The 22713-nt window shown below is 37.3% G+C and overlaps 1 protein-coding gene across 6 annotated transcripts in view; it reads right to left on the bottom strand.

The window, feature by feature from the left end:
• The window catches only part of Hk (potassium voltage-gated channel subfamily A regulatory beta subunit hyperkinetic), a 708165-nt gene that overhangs the window by 292972 nt on the left and 392480 nt on the right, over positions 1 to 22713 (bottom strand). For 2 of the 6 annotated variants that reach the window (XM_081737032.1, XM_081737033.1), the window contains exon 3: positions 10865 to 10939. The exons of the other annotated variants lie outside the window; for them this stretch is intronic. In XM_081737032.1, coding sequence (XP_081593158.1) covers positions 10865 to 10939 — 75 coding nt within the window. The remainder of the gene's footprint in view (positions 1 to 10864; positions 10940 to 22713) is intronic. 6 annotated transcript variants of the gene reach the window in all.

Below are 22713 nucleotides of genomic sequence, written 5' to 3'. Positions count from 1 at the left end.
TCGCAGGGATAACATCTTACGCGTATTTCACAACATTTAAGCACAGGTATGTCGAATTCGGGTGCTTGTCGAATTCAGGCGGGTTTACCTTACTGTTGATAACTGATATCCTGGAGGAAGCAGTGGAAATTCATCTCTCGACCTCTCGACCCAGCAAGAGGCGGGTCTGTACATAGAGTGCAAACAGATATATTGTTTCCGTTGTGAAAGAAGTTGATTTCGCCGCGTGGACTTGCAGAATGTCACAGTTTGAGCAACGGACAAATATCAAGTTCTGCCAAAAGCTAGCCAAATCCGCTGCAGGAATGCTGCGGATTATCATACAAATGTAGAGTGGCAACGCCCTGGGCAGCAGTGCAGTGTTTAAGTGGCACCAATGGTTTACGGATTTAGAGGATTAAAAGCAGTAGGTCTGTCAACAACAGTCCGAACGGAATGCAAGATCGAAGAGGTTGCAATGGTTGTGCGCGCTAACCGTTTCCAGTCGGTAGATGACATCGCAGCAGCAGTCAGATCAGCCATGGAACGTGTCACAACATTCTGACGGATGACTTGAACATGTTGCGTGTCAGCCAGCACCGTGTCCCACGCATTCTGACACAAGACCAACGATCAGAAGTGCTAACGCTGATACAACGTTCCTGAACTGGATAATAACAAGAGTTGAAACATACTGTCTCCTCTACGATCCACAACTAATGAGACAAGCAGCCACCTGGAAATCGCCATCATCTCCAATTTGCAAAAACCCGAGACAAGACAGGTCAAAAGAGAAAATGATGCTTGAACTAAAGCCTGTGACAAATATCTTGGCATTTCAGCTAAACGGATAAAACGCAAGCTCTGGCGTGGCGTTGCCAAGTAATAAAGGGGTGTGGCTACGGCTAAGCAGACAAACTACGGCGCGATCAGGTGACTGGGGCTACACGTGGATCTGTACAAAATAAACATGGCAATACCGCTGGCCTCGCATTTGATAGCAGCATTTAAAGGGAACTTGAAGTGCCGCCTTCAAATGCCAAGATGTTTGTCACGCCGTTTAGTTTGAAGCTCAGTGTGGATCTGTGTAATTGCCTTTGTGTGTGTGTGTGAACATTCACATCGAGCACAGTAATCATGGGTTCTACTGGTTGCCTATATTCTGGGTACCAGTCTACGAATTTATTGACTGTATTAGTATTTATGTTTTTATAAGTTCAATGTCAAAAGAATAGGGCTCATCTTTGCGATTATTTCCGTCCTATTCTCGGTTTATATCAAAAAGTACCTCATCTAATGTATGATCATATGAATTCAGCAGCTAACAAATGCCTTTATAATGTCCTCCCCGTTGGTTTAATGGCTAGTGCGCGCAACTTTGGTGTTCGGGGCAGTGGGTTCAATCCCCGTTGATACTACCTTGAAATTTTGAACACATTATCGTAATTTGGATTTCGCCTTAAAAACTATGAGTCAACGTCTCATATGCTCTCAATGCTGAAAAGGGACACTAAACTCTAAAATGAAAATGAAATGACATATTTCAGTTTAACGTCCTACGATTATGCACTTTAGACCAGTAGTTCTCAACGTAATTCCTATTTTATCACATCCTCTTGTCAGCGACCCCCTTATAATTTCTGGTTTGTAATAAGCTTGTGTGGGATTTTTAATAAACCTATTGCAGAGATTTCACGATATCCATCTATTTCTATAATAGTAGAATTTATTTCTTGTATATAGTGGATACAGTAACTTCTCTAAAAGTGAATGGATTAAAACCAAATTTAGTCAGTTCATTCATCTTCCACTTGTCTTGGCGAACCCCCTAAGGATAGCAAACCCCAGGTTGGCAAATCCTGCTTGAGACTAAAGGAAACGATTATGAAGTTAAGTGAATTGTGATGGAAGAATTGTCACCGTCGCATTTACGCTAGAGCAAATGTGAGAGTGTATATTCCTTAGTTGCGCAGATGGCGCGTGGAGTGGTGAGGTGGTATCCAATATTATTTTTAAATAAGAATCAAGGTTTAAATATTTCCTATATATTTTATAAAAATATTTATGAGTATCGGATACAGACTGTGCAGATATAATGAGGTAGATAGGATACTTATCATGACATCCAGCTGTCCATTTCACTTCACAAAAAAAACTGAGTCTATAATTCTCGTCGCACTCGTGTTTCACTCCATGCACCCCCTCGGTACGGGTTCCGACCCTTCCGCTGCTGCCACTGTTGATGTTCTCTACTCGGGTCCCACGTGAAGAAGAAAGATCTCCTCTCTCTGATGTATACAGCCCCCTTGGTCGGATCCTGCGCTGCCACCTGGCGAGAAAACTGGGAACCATCCAGAGACGTTTCAGAAGCATGGGACGATGTGGTGGCGCTGACTACCACAGAATTGGTGCAAATGATATTATGGGAGAAATCGAGAGTATCCCGAGAAACCCCACGGACACGATGTTGTTTACCAGAAACTTGTTTGGTCGGCGATAGAACCAGGGATCCCATGCTCGACCAATTTTTTTCTTTAATTTTCCTATTTGCTAGTGTTTTACTTCGTTTTACTGCTTTTCCATTAACTTCTTATAAGAACAGGGGCAGGAACATAGAAACATCGAGGACAGTTAAAATGCCAAAGGCTCTCCTACAAGGAATCGAACACGGGACCATTACACCAAAGACGCACGCGCTAGCCACTAGACTAACGAGAAGAGAGCGCCACTGAGCCACCGTACCGCACCCCCGACGAACTCCAACCAACAATGGATCTAGCATCTTAAGCACAAGCTCTATTAGCGCCATTATTCCTCTATTAAAACTTGAATTGGTGTATTTAATCATTTTCGGTTTCAATATTAGTAAAACGCGGTCACATTTAGGAATTAGTTTTGATTATGTATTTAGTGCGCGAACATTATGTTCCGTGTATAACCTTACTGCTTTATTGGGATGACACTAGTAGACCTTGAAAGGTTGTATGTAATATGTCCATAACTCTTGAACGGAAGTGACTCTTTGAATGATTTACTTATTTTTGCAGTAGGTAGCTAGAGCATTATCTCGGCCAAATTTGTTAATGGAGTCAGTCCATTAACATCTTAACGGATAATGCTAATTTTAACGATGACAATTCATATCCTATTTTCTATTATTGAAAGAAATGTGTATAATTTTCGAATGCTAAATTACACATTTCACCGTTAGATGGCAGTATGTTTAATTTTTGAATGCTAGAAGTTACATATTTCACCGTTAGATGGCGACATATATAATTTTAGAATGCTGAAAGTTACACATTTCATCATTAGATAGCAACATTTATAATTTTAGAATGCTTCGCCGTTAGATGGCAACATGTATAATTTTAGAATGCTAGGAGTTACACATTTCATCGCTTGATGAAAACATGTATAATTTTAGAATGCTAGATGTCTCACATTTCGACGTTTAAATGGAAACATGTAATTTTATAATGCTAAAAGTTAACATTTCTTTGTTAGATGACAGTATGTAGCCTATAATTCAGAATGCTACAAGTTACACATTTCACTGTTAGACGGCATGTATAATTTTAAAGTTACATATTTTGCCGTTTCATGTCAGGATATATACATTGTAGTTATATAGATTGCTAGAAGTTACACATTTCACCGTTAAATGGCAGCATGTATAATTTTAGAATGCTAGAAGTTACACATTTCGCCATTAGATGGCAGCATGTATAATTTTACAATGCTAGAATTTACAAATTTCGCCGTTAGATGAGAGCAAATGCTCTCCAGCGGTTCCCTCCTTCCGGACAAAACAAAACTTTGAGCGTGATCCTTTTTAATGTCTTTTACATCAGAGTTTATTGAAAATTGAAGTGATAGATTTAACCTACAACTTCCTGTTTCAATATTACATTTCCACAGTTGCAAAGTCTTCTGTAGTTTTACAAGTTGAAATGAAACTCGGTTGTTGGTTGTTTTAATGTTCAAACTGTTTTAGATAAGAGAAATAACGAGCGTTTCCTTTTGTTTGTACAACTCGAAATTAATATCTCGCTCTGGTAGACATATTTTTTCTGGCACGAAAAGAAAAAAAATATGTACGTGTTTGAACGGTTAATTAACCTAACAACTCGTTCATTTTTCTTTGTCGTACTATTTTCGAATATCAACCCTTCTTTTTCTTGTCTGCGTTTGTATTTTTTTGTCGGCAGCACGTAATTCTCTGACTTCATATTTCGTCCTGAAGGTGACTCTGGCATCGGATATTGAACTTCCCCCCGCAACATAACTCTTTCGAAGTGTCTCCACTATTAGCCTCATTCCCAGTCCTACCTAACCCGAACTTCTTTTGCATCCGTTTCATTGCATTTTTTCACCCTTTCCAATAATTTAGACTAGCAGTGTAGACATGAAGAAAAAACATTCATAACGGGAAGAGAAATTAATTATTTCAAACAAAACTTTATTCAAAGAATGAAAGTATAATTTGAGAAACAGTATCCGGAAGAAATTATATAGTAAATGTTTTTTTAATGGAAATTTCATGTTTTCTGTGTATCTGCAAATTGCAATTTTTTTTTATTGTGGCTTTGAAATGCACTTAGTACTTAATTTTATTTAGTGGTAAAGTGCTTACCTCTGGTGCAAATTGTTCCTCGTTCGATCCTACGTCAATGAGCATTTGTATTGAACGTTATCATATTTGTAAGTTTCTCGGGGTTCTTCCGTTCCCTCCTACATTATTATTCCACCAATTATTACATAATCCTACAATTTGATTTATCATCCGTCTCCATTACAGGACTGTAGCCTCGCGTAGCGTAGTCCTAACGGTGCGAGCGGTTCCAGGTTCGATTCCCGATAGAAACACTCGGTAGAAAAAAGTGTATAAAGCTTTTTCAGGCCAGCCACCCTGAATGAGGTTTTCCTGGGTTTTCCTCATGCACAAAAGACAAATGCCGGGGTAGCAGCTAATATATAGGTCCCAGACCGCTTCCTTCCTTCCCCAATCCTTTCTTCCTTCCCTTTTCCCGGATAGTGTGCTCGCCGAGGGACGTCATCCCTCAAATCGTGAAGGGCTAAATGGCCTTAGATGCTGAAAGCCCTCAAATCTAAATTCATTGCAGTACGTGTTTTGGATTTTACCAGGGGGCTCTAAAGCGTGCTTTACATAAAAAGTCTACATTTTTTATTAGTATATTGGTTCATTAAAGAGCATGTGTTTTTCTAACTCAGGGGGGCAATTGCCCATGTCCTGCCCAAAATGACGCTCCTGTTCCCTTAGCCAAAACGGCGTAATCATGCGACGTTATACAATCTGGTTATGTTAATTCTGTGTTGTGAGTATTCTGCAAACGTTTACGAAGCTTACATTGCTCTATACTCACAGATCTGTATAGCTCAAAACAGGACAGAAAATCATCATCTGCTGTGACGTCATCTTAAAACCTCTAACTACAATAAACATGATAATCTAACTGCTGGTACAGCATGAGAAACTTGGACAGTGGTCATTGCTTTCGTTGTAGGTTTGTACCCGTGTAAACTGCGAGAAATAATATTATTTTTTAAAACAGTTCCTTAAAGTAGAGTATATATATATAAAAGAATTGTAGACTTTTAACTGCCTTACTCAAACTTCCAATGCCAAGTCTGTAGGCTTGCAGAAGTTTACATTTACATGGCTGAAGACCTAACCAGGGCTATAACAAATTGCTAGTTAATCCATTGCAAGCTTGTTTTAGACTTGATATAATACATAATACATACATAATATAAGACTAACCTTAAATTTCCTGTAAATTGACACACCTGTGAAGCATGACTTAGAATTTACACATGGCAGAGGTACACACTAAGACAACGCCTAAGGCTAAGGCTGTTTTTCCGCAACCTTCATGCTTATATCTGTTCTAAGCATACAGAGGTTTATATGTCAAAGCTATCTGGACTCCAATCATGACTTGAAATTTACACTTGCCAAAGCCATACACAGAGACCATTTCTAAGATTAAGTCTATCAAGGCAAATGAAGGGCAAACTTACACTTACTGTAATATTTTTTGGGTGTAGAAACAGTATACTGGCGCGGAAATGTATTCGATCAGGGATTTCCAATAACTTGAAAGTTGAGAACTTCCTTTTTACTTTCAAGGCAAAGTACGGACACCACCTTTAAATTTTGGTATGTTTGTAGTAGTGGCAGTAGCAGAGGAGTCGGTAGTAATATTAATAATTTAAAAAATACAATATAACAATACATGCACACAGTGTATGTGAGATATTATTAACATTCCTTACTCTACCAGCCTCATTACTCAACGGATTTAGCACCAGCGGACTTCTGGCTCCTCCCGAAGATCAAGAAGGGCTTCAAAGGTAACTGTTTTGCCACTGTGTAAGACATTCAAAGCAAAGCGATCGCTGAACTTCGGAACATTCCAAAACTGGATTTTCAGCGTTGTTTCCAGCAATGGTAGAAGTAGTGGAACAAGTATGTGTGCTCTCAAAGAGCCTATTTTGTAGGTAATTAAGTAATTATGTACCTATATAGTGCTAATAAATAATTACAACGAAATTCCAGTAAATTTTTGAGTGCCCCTCGTATTTTATACATTATGAGATTAAATAATCCCACGTACCCAAGGGGTCCACAGACCACCAGGTGGTAAAGACTATATTAGATTATAAAACATATTTTAAAGAAAAATTAAAAGAAATTTTTAATTTAACGTCCCACAGTTGTGCTTTGTAGGCCAAAGTATTCTCCCATGCTCGGCCCAAAAACGATTCTTTGCTAGGGTAGCAAAGATAGCAGGCAATGTAAATCGACAAGTAGACGGAAATAGTGAAACAGAACCTCAGAGTTCATGGAAACACCGAAACAATAATAATTTCAATAATAGTAATAATAACGCTGAAAGCCCTCAAATCTAAATTCATTGCAGTACGTGTTTGGGATTTTACCAGGGGGCTCTAAAGCGTGCTTTACATAAAAAGTCTACATAAGTAGACTAATGGATGGAATATGAATCGTCAAAGTGGAAATTCGTCACGCGGAAATTTCCAAAGGCAGCGTGGCAATAGAAGCGGTAGGAATTAGATATTGGAAGGACAAGGCAATAACTATGGTTTTAGTGGTACAGACTAAGCTCTCTTGTCACTGTGTTGGATAGCGCATGAGTATTTGGTGTGGGAGGCCAGGGTTTGATTGCCGGTGGGAGCTCATGTGGTTGTGATCCCACGTTAAGTGAGAAAAGATTTATAAGTTTCATTAATGTTTCTAAAAGTCGTCAGATTAACAGAAACATTATTTGTAAGGTAGTTGATGAGTACAACTGTGTGCTCAAAATTTAATAGCACAAACTTATGATGGTGCGGCGGTTTCTTCCAGTCATTTGAATTGACTTCAGGCGAAAGTTATAACATCGTGAGTTAACTGTCATCTTTGCCTATTGTTTCGCTCACAAGTTAACGTCAACTCGCAATCAGCATTTTTTCTAAGTAGTGCACAGAGAGGAGTCATACACTGGATACTGAAATTAAGAGGAGCCTGCTCAAAGTGTCTGCTACGCCTGGAACTATAATTCTCGTTTAGTTAGTGCAACATCAGAATATCGCAGGAGTCTCATTCATTATTTGAAAAAATGGCAGATCCAGGTGAAAATGGGATTATAAAGCATTAATTCCTGCTTGTAGGATTTTAGTTTCACTAAAAGTCTTCGGATTCAACTTATATTGAAGATATTTTCAAGCAATTTTTATCTGACTGATATGATGTCTTCCATCTTGCAAAAGAAATCCTATGACATTGGTTATTTTATTAGTAAAATAAAAGAACTGAAAGGTGATCTTCAAGAAAAACGTGAAATTTGAAGAATATTGGGAGAAGACGGTGCAGAAAGCAAAATACTTTTGTGAACCAGAGAGAAAGACGTTAAGATTGCATGACGATCTTGACAGTAAAATGTCCCATAAACATATCTTTTGTGAAATTATTGATATAGTCGTTCAAAAGGTTATCAACAGATTAGATTCTCTACGGTTCATAGAACTCATAAATTCAGTTAATTGAGATGAACACAAAACAACGTTCCCTGAAATTAGTTCTGGAATTCGTTAAACAGTTCTATCCTAATGTGTTTGACTTTCTTGCTCTTCGGCTGCAACTAATGATCAAATACATTTCTGGTGACTAAAGGAAGTGTAAGGAAACTTCTTCCTAGTCAAATCATTTGCAGGAATCATACGGAGAGGTAGGGAAAGTGTCAGCTTATTTGATCCATTTCCGCTACAAATACATCAGTGACAAGACTATGTTTTTTTTTTGTTTGTTTGTTTTTGCGTGAAAGCGAATAAAAAAAAAGTATGCTTGTAGTTCGAAAGGTCAAGACAGACTTAAAAGTTCAGCATTAATCTTTATTGAAAAGAATCTACTTCGGAGCAACAGAAAGAACCGAACTTCTATAATAAGATCATTAGTGATTTTGGTATAAAAAAAAAAAAAAAAAAAAAAAAAAAGTCAAAAGGATTGAGGCCTACTTTAAGTAGTTCTAGTTTCAGGCATATTTTTAAAAGTATTATTATTATTTTAATATCAGTAGTAGCAATTATAATATTGTACTACTAGTAGAGTAATATTAGAAGTAATGCAACAGCAGTAGCCAATGTCTTACGTATTAGTTGTAGCAGTGGTGTATTTACGATTTTGTTTCGGAGGGGGGGGCTTTGTTAACTTTCGGGGGAGCTTCGCCTGAAAATGTGAAAATTCTGCAAGATATTTCATATACTTTACGATAGTAAGTAAGATTTCGGGGGAGCTCAAGCCCGGAAGCCCCCTAAATACGCCACTGATTTGTAGTAATGGTTTTCATTCAAATGCTAAATGTTTTTTTAGGTTCACAATAAACATAGGATACATACAAGCTTCATAGGATTGCTCACCCAAAGTAAAATTTTGCCATACGCCACTGCAGTTCCAGTGATAATTACCTTTCTTATGCATGCCACCTTACACTTAGCTCAATTTCGAATTATCTTTGAATCATTCTTGAAGATTATTTCCTGCTTATTTTTGCATGTAACTCTATTTATTGTAACTACTCATAAACTGTTATACATGTATTACCATCTTTTAGGTAAAACTCATCACACATGTTGCCATTTTAAGACAAAACCCACCACATATTAGCACTTTTTTTTTAGATAACACTCATTGTCATATTTTAGGTAAAATCCATTACATTTACTACTGCTTTTTTAGGTAAGACTCATTACATGTATTGCCATATTTTAAGTAAAATCAAATTACATCTATTGCCATTGTTTATTTTAGGTAAGACTTATTACATGTAATGCTATCTTTTAGATAAAGAATCTTACATGTGTTGCTACTTTCTCATTACATGTATCGCCATATTTTAGGTAAAGCCCATTACATAATGTTGTCATCTTTTAGGTAATGGAGACTAGGAGCTTGATTTCATTACACATCATCTTTAAAATTATTCTTGTATATTCAAACAGGTGGGTAAAAACAGTATTTGATTAAAAAGAAAAAAATGACACATATAAATTCCAATGTTTGATTTTGTAATACACCACAGCAAAAGAAAAGCAGTTTTTTTTTCTTTTGTGATAAAGCAGAAAAAAAATCACACCAGAAGAATGAGAAATTAAGGGAAAGGATAAAGCCACCACACAACAAAATAGAAGAACAAAAGTTTCTTTAAACATGCGTTTTTTTTTTTTTTTTTTTTTTTTTTTTTTTTTACATTTTGAGTCAAAGTTATACTGAATTTAAGACAATCGTAATCTGTTTTGGCACTGTAACAATGCTTTCCTAAGATTTCTCCTACCTCTGAAGAAGGCTCTGCTATGGTGCCGAAACGAAACGACTAATATATACATATACATATACATATACATATACATATACATATACATATACATATATATACAGGGTTTTCATAAAGTCTGGATTTAATTTGCTTATAATTTTCATAAAAATGCTCATATTGAAATCAAATAAAGTGCAAACGGTAGCGGAAGGATTAAATTTTTACCTGTAATCTGCACCAGCTCAGTTCATTCACCGCCACACCTCCAACTGGGCGCCATTTACGTCCACACATTCGCGTAGGCGGCGCTGGAATCCACTCACAGCGTTCCAGCGCCGTCCGCCACAGGACGGTCCAGGACGCTTCCTGTCTCCAAGAACTTAGCATGCCACTTTCGAATTGCACTCTCAGTCGGTGCCGGCTTTTTGAACTCTTTGGTGAACTTTCGACACACCAGAATTGGTGATTTTAGCTCTGCGTACCACAGAACACATTGCGCTTTCTCTTTCATCGACGCCATCTTTGATACGGTAAAAAAATAGTCTTCTCAGAGGAGTTTTTCATTTATTTATTTCTTTAAAAGACACACACACACCAATACAGCTTACAACTTACTTTTAACAGTCAACATTGAAACAACAATGAAAACAACAATGGATGGAATTTGGTAAGAAACTGACCCTTGTCCTCCCTCTCCCTCTCTCAACGTGTTCAGAGTTGCCGCTTATCTAACAGTGTTGCCAACTAAAAATTTAATCCTTTCGCTACCGTTTGTACTTTATTTGATTTCATTATGAGCATTTTTATGAAAATTATAAGCAAATTAAATCCGTCCAGACTTTATGAAAACCATGTATATATATATATATATATATATATATGTGTGTGTGTGTGTGTGTGTGAAAGCTTTATATTATAGAAACCTTAATTCAGTACAACTTTGACAGCAGACGAAAGCAGGATAAGACACTAAACATGTCTTCTTTTTTTTTCCAACGAACACGCATGGACACACACGCAGACACATCTATGGAACGGACGCTTACCGGGGTACATTCCATTGACTCATCTCAGCACTCATATAAGGTTCCAGGGCAAGCGAATCGCTCCGGGATGGAGCCCTGGTGAAAATAATCAATAAAAACAAATAATAAAAAAATGTGCACTTTTGGTTGTTGGTTAAGTAACACAGCAACATAAGATAAAAGAGAAACAGAAAGAAGTGGAGCTTAAACAGGTCATAAATTATCATATTGAACAAATACTGGTAAAAAAGACAACATGCAATTCAAAACACTATGGACTGTTACATGTGAGTTGGAAATATCGTCGCACTATTTAGTTTGCAGGAAATTAAATAGTGCCATTTAAAAGGTAAAAATATTAGAAGTGCTTTCTACACTTTTGGCGAAAGTACCTTTAGCTTTTCCGTCGCTACAAGAGAATTCCTTGCAGAATTCCTTGATTAACACATGACAACGTTGGTTGGAAAATAAGTACTAAAGTCATAATCATCATCATCATCATAGGTATTCTGCCATTATTGGCAGGTCACTTGCTGCAACTGAGGAGTATCCATGTTCCGCTGTCTTCAGCTAACCTCTTCCGTCTTCACGTACGATTTTCCTGTTTTGGTATCGTCCATTAATTGTAGTTTCCTTAGTCCCCTCTCTCTCTTTCCTGTCACCATATCCTCTAGCACGTCCTTCATGATACAGTTCCTTCTTAACCAGTTTCTGTTTCTCTTCTTAACTGTTCTTTTCTCCGCCACCATTTCTAACACTCTCTCATTCGTTTTCCACTCGACCCAGTTCTCTCCACTCTCCCTAACAGCACAATTATATAGCAGGCATATGCCTATCATCATCGTGTCCAATATGTACCTTATGTACCTCTGAGAGAGAAATCACATGGATGGCAAGTGATAGTCACAGTCAATGTCCTCCCCTAGGCACATGCCTGACATGCACATGGGAAACGTGCCTAGTATGTTCTAGGTATGTTCCCCATGCCGTAAGCGTCAATGAACCACAAAATTACTCCCCCAAAATATGTCAAATCGCCTATATACCTAATGTTTTTTTTTACATTAAAGTGAGTCTAAACAACACTTTAAACAAATAAAAAGAAATATACCCCAGGGTGGGAGCGAACCACCAACTTTTGGATTACTAGCCGCGTGCTCTTCCGCTTTGGTCATGGAGGCGATAAAGAGAACGTCGCTTGTAGAGGGATAAATTGTTGAGGTCTTTTGAATTTTGCTAATCAGAGTGCTCCTTTCAGCCGCGTATATTCGACGATAACCATTTGGGTTCAGATAAAATCTGCTCGCCATGTAACTTTATAACAAAATGACGAGTGTCTATTTACTTTATTTCATGGTTCTTCCATATGCACTTTCAAATGATCGGCGACAGTTGCCCATCTAATAAAGTTGGTGCGTTTGTTGCTTCTGGTACACAATCGCTTAGAAGAAGAAGCAACAAATGCATCAAATTTGGGAGATGAATTTAGAACACCTAAATGGCTCATGCGTAGCACATCTTGTGCTTTTAGGGTATCTGAAACAGTATGTACCTAAAGGACGTACTTACAACATGACAGATATATGTCCCAAATGACGACATAAAAACAAATGACTGTTAGAGTGCGAAACCTAGCCAGTTATATAAATGCTATACTTGTGGTACATAGTTGCAAATATCAATTAGGTGTAACAAGTACCTAAAACTGTAGGTAGCTGAAGTACATACTTAGCACATGAATATCATATGTGCCAAGTGCCGGGTACCTAAAAAGTAGCTGAGACACCTAAATGGCACATACCTAGCACATCTTGTGCTGTTAGGGCTCCTCCATACCCACATTTCCAAAGTTTTGAGTTGTTTTTCATCATTTTTGCGTAGTGCCCATGTTTCGGCCCCATGCAACACAACACTCCACCCGAAGCATTTTATGAGTCTTTTTCAACTCTTTATTCAAGTGCTCAAGTAGAGATAGAAAAACCCAATACCTACTTTCTAAGTAGCACTTGCAAACTGCTAAGTAGATCTGTTCAAAAAATATTAATAGAAAAAAAAAACAAGTTTTGTTAATAGCACTACAATAGCTCCAGTTATGTGCTGTGGCTACCTGCTCACTTAACGACATATCTTAGAAAGTGCCTTTTGCCGAGTTCTGGTCTACGCGTTAGCTGTCGAGCTCCAGCCATTGCCATGAGTTCGTGGACAAGCTCTTCGTCGTCGGATTAGTGAGAAAACAACAATGATGGAGTTAAAAGAACAATGTATGTGCGTGCAATTTTGTGCACGACTTCGAAAAACTTCTACAAAATTATTTCGAATGTTTAACCAAGCACACAAGGATGATTGGAAGAGCCGCGTTATTATTGGTTGAAGCTCTTTAAGAACGACAAGACTTCGCTTGCTGAAGCTCCAAGGACAGAACGACCTTTCATATTGAAAAACTTCGAGCTGTGATTCATAAAAATTGTCATTCAACTGTCCATGAAGCTGTTGATAAAGTGGGCATATGTTTGATCTCGCCATCAGAACTTTAATGAAAATCTTCAAACGTATCCCGACAGAGCAAAATGCGTTCCGCGCTTGTTGACAGACGGTCAAATGAAAAAAATGAAATGATTCTTTAAGTTTAACGTCCCGCGGTTATGCCGGTTAGGCTAAAGGAGACGGTGATAATGAGAAATGAGTGAATGAAGAAAGTGGGAGGAAACGGGAGAACCCCGAGAAAACCCACGAGCACGGTATTTGCCCACCACAAAGTCCACACGGCGCGAGCTGGGATCGAACCAGGGACCCCAAGCACCGGAGGTGAACGCTCTACCACTGAGCCACCGCGCCCCCACGATCAAATGAGTTTCGAGTTAGGGTCAATTAGGAACTCCTTGTCAAAGTAAATGACAACGAACCTTTTTCAAGAAGATCATAACAGAAGATGAGACGTGGCAGTGTGGATAAGGTGTGGAAACGAAAATGCAGTCTTCTTAGTGAGTGGTTAAAAGGATATCCTAAACCCCCAAAAGTGCAACTGAGATGGTCAAATATCATGGTGATGATGCTTGGTTTTTTCATTGAAAATCCATTGTGTACCATAAATTTTACCAAGGAGTCAAACGGTAAACAAGAATATGTACCAAAAAATTCTAACAAGTTTGAGAGATGTTGTGCGAACGAAGAGAGCTAAATTGTGGACGAATCAGTTGTGAATGTTTCACCATGACAATGAGCAGCTCACGTATCTATCTTTCCTAATAGAAGTTTCGCAAAATATTGCACAAGCGTTGTACACCATCCACCTTAATCAGCTGACTTAGCCTCGGCAAACTTGTTCCTCTTTTCCAAATTGAAAACCACTTTGATAAGACAATGTTGCCAGACTATATTGAAGAAACTACGTTTCAAAACTGGAAGCAAAGCTGGCAACGGTATTTCGATAGTAAAGGGGAGTACTTTTGCGGGAAAAAAACTGGTTAAAAGTTTGTGTCAACGAACAGTAAAATAGGATATGTTTTTTAAAACACAACTTGTATTTTATTTTAGAAAACAAATCCCTAAAGCTTGTTTAGTAAGCAAAAAGTAACACGATAACATCTATTTATCATACTAAAAGCTCATCTTTCGAAATTATTATAAAAATGAAACAGTATATCTTTTCTGTCTCTTTTATTATAGCATGAGTGAAGCAGGTAAAAGAAAAAAGTTTTTATTTTAAAAGTGAGTATTTAAAAGAGAACCTACTTCCAATACAATGTCAAAATGACATAATGAACTTGAACGATTTACATTAAGTTGGAGTTGCACTTTCTAGATTTTGCACATAGCAAGTAGCATGTGATGTACTGCGGATTGTCAACTCCTGAGTTAAAGAACTTTTTGCAAGATATCATGATCTAACAATCTTTGATTATTACATACGGAACAGTATGGGGTGTACGCTGAAAAAAAAATCACAGATAAGTGAACATAAGCAGTTCAAGAAGAAAATGAAGCTCCACCCCCCGTTTACCACAAAGTGCCATATACTGGAATAGAACCCATGATTCTACTATTGAGAAAAATATTCTGAATTTCTTCTACTAATGTAAGGATTGAATTGAGAGTACTTTGAAACAAGAAAACAAATTTAGTAAGCATTATCGTTTACTTTCAACAATAGTGTTTCAGAGAATACTAGTCCATAGCTGGTAACTTAATGCTGACACTATAGATATACCACATTGACTTGACACCTAGTCTTCCGTTCCGAGCGCTGCTATCGGCTGAGGGAATTCCACTCCCTTTGGCTAAGGCTCTCTCGCTTAGTAACAGCTGAACCCTTATTGGCTCAACCGTGGGTGTGAGCTTGAGTTCGCATATTTGCCACGGCTCGAGACATTTTGGCAGCACTATAACTATGGATTCAAGGGTATAGTACCTGCAAATGCACAGACTCTTTAATCAAGTTTCATGTTTTTCCGTCATCAGTGTTCTGTTGTCTGTTCGTCAGAAGGGACCACAGTGGTAGAGCGTTCACCTCAGGTACATGGGATCCTTGGTTCGATCTCAGCTCGCACCAAGTTAGCTTTGTGGTGGACAAACACCGTGTTCGTGAGTTTCCTAGGGGTTCTCCCGTTTTCTCCTACTGTCTTCATTCCACGATTTCATTCATTTCTCATCATCACCATCTCCTTTAGCCTAGCCGGCATAATCGCCATCGTAAAACTTAAAGATTTTATTTCATGTTCGCCAGAAGATCGAGTTACAAATCAATGCTTGTTTTTTATAAATTAATAACGAATCCCTTTATTATATATGCCTTCTCTAGATAAGTATATCCCAGCAGCCTGGCTGCGGATTGCTTGCTATATATATATATATATATATATATATATATATATATATATATATATATATATATATATATATATATATATATATATATGTGTGTGTGTGTGTGTGTGTGTGTGTGTGCGGATAGAGTACCGTTTCTTCGTGCAAAAGCTGTTACATTTGATCGATGACACTGCTGTGCAAAATTACATTTTCTTATTAAAAGGATGAAAAATCGACTGAGAATCACTTCCTTCCATAGAGTTCCATGGAAAGTGAAAAATGTCCCTAATCACATGAAACCGATGTCAACAATGGGATAGAATTTCCGAAGAGAAACTCTGCCCGATTTCCTCCTGGCTGCACATACATTTTATTTAAGAAAGTGACCATGAAGATATCACAACAATAAAGTGATGTTAACTTGGATGCATTTTATGTGACTTCAGTATGCCAAACGCAATACTTCACAATGGTAACTAATGGAATAGACTAAATGAAATTTCTTTACTCCATATTAATAATTGTCCCCAATATATAACACAGCCGCGTTGATTTATATATCGAATTTCTAAATGATGAATTCTAACTTTTCTTTCGTGATTTTGAAAAATAAAATTATATACAAATTTCATATAGTGTTCATAATTTTCTAAGTATTCTAACATATGTTTCTGCAATTCAAGATTGAAATGTGTGTATATTCACCCTCGGTAAATAAGAAAATTTGAAAACTTCTGTTAGGATTCAACGCTACTAACAGAATATGCCGTTTCGAATCAATGAAAAAAAAATTGTTGTTCCCTAGTCTACATAAAATGAGTTAGTGTACGAATATGGCCGCTCTGTTCTAACGTCTGTTTCTGGGAGCTAGCTTGTTTACAGGGGCGGATCCAGGACGGGCTTTTGGGGAGAGGGGCGGTGGGTTTTAATACTACTACTTAGAGCTACTTATAAGAGCTCCAAACTCTGGGATGGGCTTTATTTATATATAAAATAAGAACGTTTCCTTTTCTGAGGGGTGGCGATTGCCCCCCTGGATCCCTGCATATGTCCCTGATAATAATAATAATAATAATAATAATAATAATAATAATAATAATAATAATAATAATAATAATAATAATAATAATAATAAGTAATTAAGCAAGTATTTAATGGCGAAAAATACAATGCTAACACATGAGGTCAGGGTGTCCCGACAAAACGTACCAGCGACAAAACGTACCACTTGAATTTTCGCGACAAAACGTACCACTTTTGATGACCTGTCATAAATGACAACCTATCATGGATTAATTAAAGCATTTCTGATATTTATTCCACGACAAAACGTACCACTTATATAAATTACAACCTGTCATGGACTAATTAAAACATTTAGGATATTTAATCCGCGACAAAACGTACTACTTCACGTTAAGAAACTACTTCCTCATGAACAGGTAAAACAACGGCAGTATAGGGTTGAGAAGAACAGACGGGCAATGTATCGAGTTGTCAAAGACAGAAACTCATTGGTAAAAGAGGGCTCATTTACAGAGGAAATGTAGCAGTCTATAAACTGAAAGACAGAGCTATAGATCAGGGAAACTTTTTGGATATTATTCTTTTCTTAAGCAAATTTGATCTTCCGCTTAAAAGTAATTTAGATAAGGTCACCGAGAAGAGTCATATACGAGGAAGTAAGCAGGATGGTGGTCGCATAACTTTTACTAAACACGGTGAATTATGTTTTGAATGCTATCAGCACACTTATCAGAGAATATATTTCGAAAGAAGTCTCTCAAGCTTCAATATTTTCTGTTCTATTAGACACTACTCAAGATATAGTAGTTTCAGGCCAGTGCTCTGTTGTTTTACGGTATGTTGTTAAAATGGTTGTTAAACAAAGTATCGTTGTCATTGTAAAATGCATATCTACCACAGGCCAGTGTCTTTGCAGTTTACTGCTGGAAATTCTGCAGAAGTTGAACCTTAATATTAAGAAGTGTATTTGAAATTGAACCGATGGCTGAAGTAACATGCAAGGACAATATTCGGATTTTTTCAATTCACCTATGCTCAGTTACACGTGTGATTCAGTTGATTTTGAGTTTAACGGCCCTTTTAGCAGTGAGGCTATGTGAGACGGGACATACTGATTACGGGAAATCCGAAGCACATGAGCTCTCGCAAGGAATCGAACCAAGGTCTCCCACGACAAAGGCGCATACGCTAACCGCTTAACTACTAAGAAACTCAGTTACACGTGTGGTGTTACGCTCACATACTCAATCATGTCATATGTGATCTGACAAAAAATGGTATTGATTCTGTGTCATTGTTCTGCTGAATGACTGTGCGATATTTACGCGTGAGTCTTATCAGCGAATGTACATTTGGAAGATCAAATGCTAACAAAGGCGTCTTACAGTTATTGCGGAAACAAGATGGTAGAAAATACTGTTTTTCAGAAAAAGTTTGGTCATTTTTCGAACCCAAAAAGTGCTTTGTATATAGAGTTGACCATAACAATTAAGAAAATTGCTTCTACAGAAAATATCAAAGCAAAAGCTAGGTGTAAAGCGAAAGGATATATAAAAGATCTTCTCAAGTTCAAAACAATTCGGACAGCAGAAATGTTCCTTAAGATATTTCAAGTGACGACCTCTCCGTCAAACTAAGATATTTCAAGTGACGACCTCTTCGTCAAACTATCTCCAAATAGAGGGTGCTGCCAGTGTAGTCCTATCGGATGGTGCAGACTACTCTGTTCCAACTGAAAGAGTAGGGAGATGATTTTGAATCCGTTAAGAATGCAGCATTAAGCTTTTCAGAATGGGCCAATAACAAATTTGAAGACTTAGAATGTGATTTCTTTTTTTCTATTGACCTGTCGGCAATTCGCCTTCAAAGATGGACAAAGATTTTTTCTGTGAATATGAAGATGAAGCTGCTTCTATCCAATGACCAGGTACTGCATCGAAGCATTCAACACAATATTGGACATGGTAGTTTTGAGTATTTCTTCAAGATTCAAGAAGCAATGTACTTTATGGATTATTTGGACCCTAGCCACTTCAACCAAGTAACAGAACTTCCAGACGTGCCTTTCGATAAACTTACATATTTTCTGAAAAACTTCAGTTAAGAAGTTTCCAAGGATACTATAAATGTATTCTCTTGGACTTTTGAAGAACGTGGATATCCTTGAAAGTCAGTCTTGATGACGAGCACAACCGAGGAAAAATGACTATGCTGATGGTGCAAGTGATTCAGAATTAGGAGAAAATACATTTGTTTACAAGGAAAGCGAATGCAAAACGTGTTGCAAAATTGTCCAACGTGCTGCTTTTTAATTTTGCAGAATTGTAATCTGTGCAGTAATACTTATCCAGGTTTCCAGCATACAAATTTTTATTGACTTTACCCGTAACTCAGGTAACATGTGAAAGAAATTTTTCAAAATTGAAATAAACTGAAATACATTAAAAATAGGCTAACGAGTACCATGTCTCAGGAACATTTGAAAACATTTTGTTGATGTCTATTGAAAAAGATTTATTAAAAAATATTTTGAATGCAAAAGTAATAGATACAATAGCATCAAAAACTAGTACACTAAAACATCTGCTAATTTTGTAATATAGTATACGTTCTCCTTGAACTTCATATAATATTTTGAACAATTCAGTATAATATACAGATGAAAGAATATCAGGTTTGAATTGTCAATTGTTAATACTATTGACTTACTGTAGAACGAAAACTGTGCAATTGATTTGTGACATTGAGATCCTGGTGGCCCTTGTGGGAAAAAGCGCCCGCGCCCCTCTAATAATGCCTATCCGTCCCTGGTCCAAAGCCTGGATAAAGTCTGATGGGAATAAGCAAATATTCAAATATTGCATATGCAAGATTCTTGCTGGTCTTGGTCTGGCGAGAATCTTGCAGGTATGGTCTTGGTGTTGCGAGAATCTTGCAGGCATGGTCTTAGTCTTAGTCTTGGTCTTCCATCGGTACTTTTCTCAGCACCAAGCTGTTCAACTTTTAACCTTATTTTGGCCGATATATATACCGTCCTATCAAGTGGTACGTTTTGCCGCCTGTCATTATTTGATGGCTGATTGGAAGACTTTTCGTAAATAGCCCTCCAGGCAAGTGGTACGTTTTGTCGCTTGTCATTATTTAAAGTGTTTTTAGAAAACCCTTCACGAGCAGCCCTCAGGGTAAGTAGTACGTTTTGTCGGTGGTACGTTTTGTCGCTAGTACGTTTTGTCGCGTATTCGAGGTCAGTACTGACACGAAAGATTGTAGGGAGGTGAAAAGGTCATATCAGGTCACAGCAGATTCTGAAAATGTTGCCTTTAACATAGCATTTCTGAGCGCTTCGGAGGACACCTCTTGTTGAACTACGAAGTTCCTGATGATGTTCGCAAATTCAATCAACAGCATTCATAATGCGAACTTGCAGTTTATCTCTTGTATTCGCCCTTTTCCAATAAAATTCCTGTTTCCTCCATTAATAAACAGAAATCAAGAGGGACAAGGTCAGGAGAACAAGGTGACCAAGTAACTAGAACACCATGACCAAATCATTGATTAGGGTACATAAAACCCAGATGTTCAATGATCAACAGACTAGCATGAGCCGGTGCTCCGTCATGCTGCAAGATGAGCTTCCGCTTCCTATACAAAGGAACATGTCTAACTAATCTGTCAAATCATTTTGTAACGGATTAACGTACCGCTGAACATTCATACATTCATGAACGGTAATGGAGCCATAAAGAATTTCACCGACCATGCCACATTACAGGTTTATGGAAAATTTGTCTTGGTACCATGTGATAAGAGTCGCTTTAGGGTCTTCCCGAGTCCTATTGAACTGTCTGTGGACTGCGCATGCGCCAGTCAATTTCCATAAAAGATCATAAATAACCCTGATACTTTCTATAATATTTACGAATGAACGTGTAATAGAATCTATATCAACAACATACATCATTCATCAAAGTAACGAAAACGTGTTCATGAAACAAATTAATAGATATATTATATCAAAGTAAATTAGGTTTAAATTTTAGGCAATAGAATATGTTATACTGTAATAAGAACTACTACTCGAAGCCTTTGCTAAAATCACTAGTTGTTACCATAGCCGAGTGGTCCAAGACGTTCGGCTTATAAAGCACCATTCGAACTAAGTTCGAATCTCCGCCGGCTACAGAACTTTTTTATCTGTTTTTTTCACCTGTTCTCAATGTTTCTGTCTGTGTTCTTGTCGGATTCGATTAAATAGAATTTCGAATAGAGACCAATATATATGATAAATAATCATTTATTTCCGAATCTGCACTCGTACAATATACATTTTCGAGATTTTGATTTTGGAAATGAAGTGTATATAATATTGAATAGTAAAAATAGTAAAATAAAAAAATATTCGTATAAATATTGATTAATTAATTAGAGTTATACATGGCTTTCCAATCAGGATTATATAAATAGGACTTACTTCTAAGTGCAATCTGAAAACAAATATTTGAGTTTTAATCTGACCCAAAGTTGGTAACTTACAGGATAATTTATACATGATTGGTATTGTAATTTTTATGCTTTTATTATAATCCTCTATAAGTTATGATTTTACCAATTCTAAATGTAGAACAAGAAACAAGTGTAATATTATATTTGTTACGAAAAGCTTTTAAGCAATGATGCTTTCAGGACGTGATCTGAGGGAGAATTTGAGACTCCTCTCGAGCTAAGAAATTTCCGCCTTCAGGACCATATATTCGATCGTGCTCAATGTGGACTACCAATGTTTGCCCTCCACCCGCATATTGAAATTCCCTCGTATATAATTTTCTGAAGTCACCATTGTTTATAAATAGTTTTTCGTTACAAATTAGAGGATAATGGAGTAGTGAGTATACTTCATTTTTTTTAAGCTATGGATTTAAAATTCGCAATTCATATAATGTTCCGTTCTAATCGAATTTGAAACAAAAGAAGTTTTCAATGAGTTACTCAAAGAAATATTTTCAGCCTCCGGATGAAAATAGGAAGACACTTAAAAAAGAAACAACTTGCTACCAGGTTTGAACACACAAACATGTGAGTGGTAGTATATCGACCCAAACCACTCGACCGCTTTGTATGCCTTTGCACATCTTCTTTTGCCTTTTATGAAAGCAGTTTACTGTTCCATACTCTCTTTTGTTTATTCCGATACGACTATGAGTTCTCAGTAAATATTTGGACGTTACAGCTCTTGCAATGTATAAAAGTGTTTTTAGAATAAATCACAATCAATATTATGTCCTAATAACATACGTAAAACAGGTTGAATTCGTGAAATGATTGAGGTTGGAGTGAGCGTAAAATTTTTCATAGTTAGGAGCCTGGATATGCAAACCCGCTTAACGTGGGGATTTAATTTTCTGAATTTTGGTACGTGGAATACTGAGATGTGTAGTTGTATTTGTATTGTCGTATTTGTCGTATTTGTTTAGTTCCTGTAGTAGGACTTTTATTGCACCAGGGCAATTATTTCTTCCAGTTTTTTCATAGATTGTTTGGTTTCACGTTCACAAACGCCATGTCTACATACTCCTCATTCTTGTATGTAGGTCCATTTTACGGCAACTTTGTGTAAAATGCCTCGGAAACAACACAGATAACAGCAGCTCACAAATGTGCACGTATTTCGCAACACACATAGTGCACCTCACAACACAGTAGGTGTGACGCTTCGATAAGTACCTGTCACGTGTGCTACCACCTGTTGGCAAACTTGCGAACTTGGCACGAGACATTACTAAATCGGCAATCATTTTAACAGGTATAAGCCTCGAAACTACTATTCAATAATTGTCAGGGAACGTGATGGTTTACTTACTAACTACTAAGTAGCTCGTGCCTACTTTAGTAAAATATTTACTTCCAAAAATGAAATGTATTCCTCTTGGTGGCGACACTTTTATTTCAGTTCATATCTCAATTATCATTCAAAATCGGACCCACATTCTTATGAACAGTTTTGTTTCGAATCATTTCCCAAAGTATTGCCATTCATTCCG

The sequence above is a fragment of the Thermobia domestica genome, chromosome 13, assembly GCF_964235325.1.
Source record: "Thermobia domestica chromosome 13, izTheDome1.hap1.1, whole genome shotgun sequence".
Classification (NCBI taxonomy): domain Eukaryota; kingdom Metazoa; phylum Arthropoda; class Insecta; order Zygentoma; family Lepismatidae; genus Thermobia; species Thermobia domestica.
The sequence above is the reverse complement of the archived record's forward strand: the minus strand, read 5'-3'. Positions and strand labels throughout refer to the sequence as shown.